The 8,408-nt window shown below is 47.2% G+C and overlaps 1 protein-coding gene across 1 annotated transcript; it reads right to left on the bottom strand.

Moving 5' to 3' along the window:
* Positions 1-2,721: 2,721 nt before the first annotated feature.
* On the bottom strand, positions 2,722-7,412 carry LOC136550445 (probable inactive receptor kinase At5g10020). Its single transcript, XM_066542021.1, is given in 5 exon segments — positions 2,722-3,489; positions 3,727-4,873; positions 4,875-5,156; positions 5,158-5,402; positions 6,263-7,412. Coding segments are annotated over 5 exon segments (3,177 nt in total). The 5' UTR covers positions 7,185-7,412; the 3' UTR covers positions 2,722-2,908.
* Between the last annotated feature and the right edge of the window lie 996 nt (positions 7,413-8,408).

Raw genomic sequence — 8,408 nt, 5'->3', positions numbered from 1 at the left:
CCTTTAGCTAATTTTTTCAGAATTAATTCACTAATATAGCATTGTCACACCGTTTTCAACTTGAAAATTTGTTGTCTTGGGCTGAATTTTAATCCAAGTTCCATTTCTAAGCTATTAGAAATACCATCTAACAATAATATTTTTCGACAACAAGTATTTCATTGCCATCTACAAGGTTTGTACCTTCAACTTTATTTAAATGTCACATAGGTGTTTAATACCATTTTTGCTTAATAAAAATTGGTTTTAAACCCTAAGTGATATAACATGATTGTGGAATTAACTTTCATTTCGCACTTCTGTTGATCAGTTTTGAGTTACGAAAGTTGATCTACACTCTTCATTACATGCATTAACACATAAACATGGATGCTCATGATATGCTTTAGTAAATGATTTACGGTGTAAAACCGAGGGTGTTACACTACCGCTCCTCCTCCGCGCCACCAAGCCACCACTTTCCTCCGCATTGTCAAGCTCCTCCTCCCCACCCCCCGTTCCCTTGGCGTGCCTCCTCGAGCGAGGTCACCAGATGAGGGGATATCGGAGATGGCCCTAGTGAGCCTCTCCGGGAGAGGTCAAGGCCGTTGAGCTTCTCCAAGCCGAGGTCCGCTGGCGCCAGGCTACCGACTACCGAGTTCTCCTTGAAGCAAAGCAAACTCCCAAACTCCAAGCTTTTTCTTCCTTTGCTTCTAATCTTTTTTTTTCTTTGTGAACATTCCTTTGCTTCTAATCAAAGCTAGCTGTAGGAGGAAACGAGATTCGAATTGAAGCGTGGGCAATTTAAGTTGTTTCAAACAGGGCCTAAGATGTGCTCATGGATAGTCTGGTTGTCTAACCGGATAAGCGAAACGACCTTTGCGACATATTGCGAGTTTGTGACTGTCCCAACGAATCCTTTTGGGCATGTGTGGGCTTTATCACGGGCCTTCAAGGTTTCTCAAAGGCCCGCGTGGACTTTTTGGGCCGCAGCTTCGTGCTCTCGTGGCTTCAGGAGAACTGGATAGATGGAATTGAAAGCTGTCATTCCCTGTTGCAAAAGTTCCGCTCGCAGCTTTGCATTGCGTTACAGCTTCCGTGTAATATCTCACCGCTACTAATGAACCCGATACTATGTGTGTGGTAGTACAGCATCAGTTGGTCTGCTCGTTGGTGACTGTATGAGCCCTGACGGATGGTACACTGTTTTGCTTAATCCCTTTCGCTTTCGCTGGGAGATCGCGGCTTGGTGAGCTCCGCGAACACAGCGGCGTGTGGAGCAGCAAATTGCCATCATGCAGCAGTAGCATCCATGGGCATGCTACTTGTTACTAGTTCTTGCGACTCTTTAACATTGTTTTCCGTATGTGCGAGAACGTGTTGTCAGTGTCATTAAGGCTTTGCATTGCAGCCTAATTCATTCAGAAGTGCATGCAGCAGTTTTCATTGTCATCTACAGGCTTTACCAACCAAAGCCATGTAGTCAGTCAGTGGGACCTGAACCATGGCATTTGGCCATACACGGGTGCCGTGACAACTAAATGGCTGGATTTGGATACTTGAATCATGATCAACTTGCTTGGCTCCTAAGAAAATATACACCACTAGTACAACTTAAGTTGCTGCCCTTGGAAGGCGTCCAAAAGGCTGCACATCGCATTGATCCGGCAGATTCAAAAGATGCTCAGAATCAGCGGTAATCATGGACAAGGACAAGTGCATTTGCGAATTGATGGTCCGCTGACAATAGTGCCAATACGATGACTGGTGCAGCCAAGGACCATATAGACACCCCACACCACAGTGTCTTTCACTAATCAGAATCATTGCTGTTCGGCTGATACATAAGTTGGCTGAAGCTGTTTTACTATGAGAAAAAAATAATGTAGATTCTAACTGATAAGCCGGCTCCTGCTCCTGCAACTGCAACTGCAAGGCTGCCTGCAACCAAAGCACTCTCACCATGGCAACACCGCGGGCCCACCTGGCCAGTCTCAGTGCGCTGTCCAGCGGCCAATGCCAACTGGCATCATCGAGACCGTTCATCCGGCATCGGGTAGCTGCCGGTCGACGGCTCAGATGAAGATGATCGGATTCAGAGGTGGAATGGGAGAATTTCTGACCGGGAGAACATGGTGTGGTGTGGTGCCCCCTGCCAATCTCCTATTTCCACTGCGAAAATTGAAGGCTGCAGCATGGACCGGTTTCAGTAACGACCCATCATGTGTTTCGTTCAAGGGCAGCGTTTAGTTCCCAAAATTTTCGTGGGTTTAGGCTACTGTAGCACTTTCAGTTTGCATTTGATAATTAGTATTAATTATAGACTAATTAGGTTCGAAAGTTTTATCTCACGATTTCTCACCTAACTGTGCAATTAGTTTTTTTCATCTACATTTAGTACTCCATGCATGTACCGCAAGATTCAATGTGAAATTTTTGAAAACTAAACAGACCCTAAATCCTTGTGCCAGGATTGTTGCTACTGAGGGGCACTGGAAACCCAACACATGCTGCAGCTGCAGCTGCTCCCCCAACACATGCTGCAGCGGCTCCAGAACCGCATGTGAGGCCAGTAATTTCACATGGGCAGCAGATCAGCTGCAGGATAGCATGTTTGGTATTGCAGCTACAGTAGCAGGCAGCAGCGAGGGACAAGAGTACGCGGCACAACACAATTCACTGGGAAATGTTCAGTGTGAAGAACTTGACCAGTGAACAGAGAGACACCGGTGTTCCAACTCATTAAGAAAGACGGCAATGGTTGATATCAATCAATCAATGGGTGGATCGAATCTTCTTTACACTAGCAGTTACCAATCAAACAAACCCTGGCTACAAGGCTCTGGAAAACCCACGGGAAAAATCGGGACCAACGGACAGAAAATCGATCGGTTACATGTACACTGGGAAGGGAAACCAAAGGGAAAACTCACGCTGTTATCGAACACAGGTTATCGCAGACTGTCTTCATGTTAGGCCTCTCATTTACAGGAAGGATACACCTAAGCGAGATCGCCAGCAGCTCGTCCATTATCCTTGGGGACTCTTCCAAGCCGGTGATGTCTCGGTCAAAGCAGTCGGTTCCCCGCCCTTCCCTGTTGCACATCTGAACCCAGTCAGTTAGATCGACCGCGCCGGACTGGCCTGAGATGATGTCTCCAGCACTCTTCCGCGTCAACATCTCCATGACAATCACCCCGAATGCATACACGTCGGACTTGAACGTAGGTGCAGGCTTGGCCGCGTTTGCCAGTTCCGGGGCTCGGTACCCTAGTGCTCCTAAATTCAGTATTTGCTCGGCAGTGCCACTTGGAGTCATGAACCTATGCAGGCCATAATCCACCAGCTTTGGAGAGAGATCAGGACCAGTCAAGAATATATTAGTTGGCTTCAAGTTGCCGTGAGGGAAGCCCTTCTCATGGTGTAGGAACTGGAGGCAACGAGCTAGGTCGATGGCAATTCTGAGACGTTGAGAAACTGACAGGCGGCAGTATCTTCTTGGAGTTGACTCTGCATCAGTCAGCAAATACTTTATAACCAGTGACTTGAAGTAAACCTTAAGTCTGGTTAGAAACCTCTATAAAATTATGCAACTTATTAGATTCATACACAGTATGACAGTAACAGCATAGAACATTTTTTCATCCACGGAATTATGTAAGACTCTCCAGACTAAATGAGGAATGTAACAAGCCAAAAGAATAAGATGATTAAAATGAAGATGACCATGAGCCCTGAGATGCTTACCATAAAGGTAAAGTGCCAAGCTATCACCATTGACGTAGTCAGAAATAATTAATCTCTCTTGCTCCTTAGGGCCCCAATAGAATGCTCTCCATGAAACTATATTTGGATGCCTGATAGTGCCAATCCTCTTTATCTCCTTTGTGAATTCCTTTTTATGCTTCACAAGACCAACACGCAGCCATTTCACTGTCAGGACATGCCCACTTTGTAGAACAGCTTTATACGTTGTTCCATGGCTGCTCCTTCCAAGAACTTCCGCTGGTGCACGTGACAGATCCTCAGCTGTGAAAACCAAAGTGCTGTCCATGAAAATCAATTCTCCAACCAGCCGGTCTGGAGAGTACACTTCAAAAGCTACAGGTTCCTCAAGGAATCTAGAGTCAGCAAAATGTGGTGATGTTGGCAATGCAGACCGTGGAGAAGACTCATGAGCCTGGATTGCAGAAGAAGTCTCAGTCACACCTAAACTTGTGGACTCAGCAACTTCCTTTGGATCAGTGTAGCCATATTCAACAGAGGCTTCAGCCAATAACTCTTTCTGGGCAGACATCGATCTAGCTGCGGCCGTTAAGAGATGATCATTTGAGAAACTTGTTTTACTTGGTATAACATTATCTTTGGGGGACTTGAACAGATTTGGACGGCTTATTCTCCCCTTTAGATCACTGATAGTAATCTGACTTCTAAATCCATTACTTCCGCAAAGCTCTTGAGATCTGACCACATAGAATGCTAGGGCTATGAAGATAACTAGCAAGACAGCTCCAATGCAGCCAATAATAAGAGCAACTCGAACACCAGCCTTATGTCCATGAGATGTTTGGCTCTGACCAACTCCGGTGTAATCATCATTTCCAGAAGCAGGAAGGCCATCTGGGAAAACTAACAAGTCATTTCCAGGTCGGAAGCAAGATAAAGGAAACTTTTCAACACTTCTAGGAACAGTTCCTTGTAGATTATTGTAAGATACATTGAACACCTTCAGGCCATTTTGAGGCATATCCGGAATTCTGCCTGTGAGGTGGTTGTGTGATAAGTCCAGATACTCCAGTGCTTGAAGCTTGCTTATCTCACTGGGAATCTCCCCAGACAATTCATTCATCATAAGAATAAGGAACTCAAGTTTTTGCAGGTTAGAGATATCTGGCTGGCAATGGTCCAGTCAAAGAATTGCTGGACAGATCAACAATCCTAAGAGCCGGTTGGGATGAAAGAAGTATTGATTCCGTTGAATGGGTGCACTGAAATGGAATAGTTCCAGAAAATTTATTTCCAGAAAGATTCAATACAGTCAAAGTTGGTGACATGAAGAAAGTAGGCAACACAGATCCCTCAAGTGTGTTCTGACTCAGATCAAGGACAGATAACTTCTGATAGGTACCCAACACTGAAGGGAGAGATCCTGACAATGAATTGTTCCGTAGTTTCAGGGGACACTAAGTTCTGAAACTGGGAGGCATCATTTGGGTAGCTTCCCACCAGTTTGTTTGAGCTCAAGTCAATGACCTCAACAATCCCATCCCAGGAACGCAATATAGCTAATTCCCCAGAAAACAGGTTCCCGCTCAGATCAACTGAGGTACATTTGCCCATGGTGGCTGGTAATGATCCTGATAGAACATTGGAAGAGAGATTCAACACCTTCAAAGTCGTAGAATTCACAATTGGCACTGACCCTGAAAAATTAGAGGATGCATGTGTCATTTACAATTTAAGACAAATGTCAATGACAAGAGTATCTGTGAAGGACAGTAGGTAAGATAGGATACATAGTAAGCCGTCATATTACTAAAACATACATGTTCAAACACCAAGATATACATTCACAATAGTCAATCCCATTCCATAGCACTGAAATAGTATGTCAATTTCTTGATTGAAGAAATCCTATGTGAAACAAGTGATGTTAGCGGGCACAGATCCAGAAAAAAGGCCTAAATTTGTACAATCCAAGAATCAACATGATAGTTGGTTTAATAATAGGGGGGAAATATCAATTGCCAGCTATCAGAAAATTGTTGGTTGATGCATAATAGTTTGCTTAGTTACATAACAAATTATTGCTAATATCACAAATGCTGTAAACGCAATATGCACAGCTTAAACAAGGGGGGAAATAGTCCAAAATGAACTGTAAGCCAGCATGCATGCAATTACAAGATTGCTGACGATATCCGTCTAAAGAAACGGCACACCGTCTAAACCACGAAATGCATGCTGTATTCATGCAAGAGTCTGTCGTTGTGTATGCTTATCAAATCTTCCAAACAAATGGAGTCTTCCAGATTCAAGATGCAGCAATCATTTTTGAAATGCCATCATAAGGAATTCGTCGCCATCAGAGACATGCATGTCTACCAATGCCCAAAATATGATTTGCAGCTTGCAATCTAAGCATGACAGCGGTGGAAGCATGGCCATTCGCATTGTCAATGGAATTAAAAAACACAAGAAATATTAAATAGATCATCACCATTCAACTTATAGTGGGATTCCAACTCTGATAGTGATAGATCACAAAATTCAACAAGAATACCTGAGAAGCCGTTCCTGCTGAGATCAACCTCGACAAGCCGCATGGAATTCTGGAGGAGTGTCTCAGGCATCATCCCGAATAGCCCATTCCCGGCTACACTGAAAATCTCCAGTGAGAACCACGCATCGAGCCTCGGCACTGTCCCAGCAAGCCCGTTGTTGCTCAAATCAAGGACCGCCAAGTTCTTGAAGGCCCCCACCGTCTCATTCCGGAAGAAGCCGCCGTCCAGCTTGTTGTGGCTGAGGTTGAGATACTTGACCGTGTTCCCAATGCTGGCGAGGCTTTCGATGTCCAAATCGATGGTCCCGGTGAAGAGGTTGTCGCTGAGATCGATGTGCTCGGCATTGCGGAGCTTGGCGAGTAGATCGGTGGCATTGCCCCAGAAGTTGTTGTTGCGGACGTCGATGCGGCGCAGGTTCTGCAGCTGCTGGATCCCGTCGGTCGGGAAGCCGGAGGTGAAGTTGTTGTGGGAGAGGTTGAGGTGGACGAGGCTGGAGAGGTTGGCGAGGCGGCCCGGGATGGGCCCGTAGAAGCGGTTCCCGGAGAGGTCGAGGTGGCGCAGCGACGACAGGGAGCCGATGCCGGGGGGCAGGCGGCCGGAGAAGGCGTTCCCGGCGAGGGAGAGGTTCTGGAGCGCGCGCATGCCGGAGAGGGTCCCCAGCTTGAGCTCCCCGGCGAGACCGAGGCCGTCGAGCGCGACGCCGACCACCGCGTCGCCGTCGCACACGACGCCGCGCCACGAGGCGGGGCAGCCGCCGCCGCCGCCGCCGGACTCGGTCGTCGCCGGCGGGGACCAGGACCCCAGCACCCGGTCCCGGTCGCGGTCGGCGATGCCCTTCTTGAACTCGAGCAGCGCCGCCACGTCGTCGCCGGCGGCGCCCCCGGAAAGCAGCAGGAGAACGAGCGCGAGGAGGGCAGCCATAGAAGTGGGGAGTGGGGGGAAATGGAGCGACCTACCTACCTAGGGTTAGGGCTTGCGGAAGGCGGAGGAGGAGGAAGGGGAGGTGGGGATGGCGGCCGCCATTGGAGATGGGAGAGAGAGAGAGAGGTGAGGTGGTGGTAGTGAGATGTGCGAGAGCCGAGAGAAAGGCCAAATTTTTGGAAACGGGAGGGGATGGGTGAGTAATAACAGGAGAGAGACGGAGGGAGAGTACAGAGTGGAAAGTCACAGGTGGTTGTGTTGTGTGAGAGGAGAGTGGTGACGACTAGTAGGGGTAGCGAGAGTGGTGTGCTTAGCAGTTTTGGAGTGCTTAGCTGTGAGACTGCTGTGACTGATCTGGGTGCTTTGCTTTGCTTTGCTTTGGACTGGTATTACTGTGGTCTGTGGAGTGGGTACATGGTTTTGGGCTGCTTACGACACATCTCTGTAGCAAAATGTAGATCCTTGTGTTAGGCATTTTCCTACTCATTTATTTCTTGTTTCGGTTCTTTGTATGTCCTAGTGAAATTCTTGCTTTCATCATCTTTGTCTGGTCTGCTATTATGCTTTTCTCTGTCAAGAAATGAGGGGGGGTTTATACCAATATAATGAAATTTTGATAAATGTTAGTTGTTCATCCAGCATTTAACCTGTTTCTGATGAACATATCAAGTACAGTAATGAACAAAGATTTGAGCAACCAAGACGGCAAACATGGCTCGCTCATCCAGTCATCCTGTCATCCATCTTAATCAAAAAAAGGGAGGGCAAAAGAAAACATAAAAGAATCTGCAAAAATGATGTGTGGAGGCACCGGGTACCGGTAGGAAAGCAAGAGCCCCCACATGCCCCTAGGCTGTTCCAGTCTTTGACCCCTTTCCTCTCCAGCTCAGGTGAGCTGCCTGTGCCTCTGCCCCTGCCCGGCCCCTTGCTTTTCTTTTCCTCACCTCTCTCTCTCTCTCCCCCCAAACCCCCCCCCCCCCCCCCCCCCACCACACCCATATGCTTTCTTCAGACCACTCACTCAAACAGGCCAGCTGCCCACGTCAAGAAACTCAGAACCGAACTAGTGTTGGGAAAAAATCAACGCGTATCACATTCACATATTTGGTGATGAGGACGTGTTGACGTGATAAAACAATGGAGGTTTGCTTAGTGTGGGGATTAATTTCAGCAACTCATGGATGGAGCCTCGTTTCAGAGAGACATTGGGGCCTTAGATTCAGG

Source organism: Miscanthus floridulus, chromosome 4 (genome assembly GCF_019320115.1).
Source record: "Miscanthus floridulus cultivar M001 chromosome 4, ASM1932011v1, whole genome shotgun sequence".
Classification (NCBI taxonomy): domain Eukaryota; kingdom Viridiplantae; phylum Streptophyta; class Magnoliopsida; order Poales; family Poaceae; genus Miscanthus; species Miscanthus floridulus.
The sequence above is the reverse complement of the archived record's forward strand: the minus strand, read 5'-3'. Positions and strand labels throughout refer to the sequence as shown.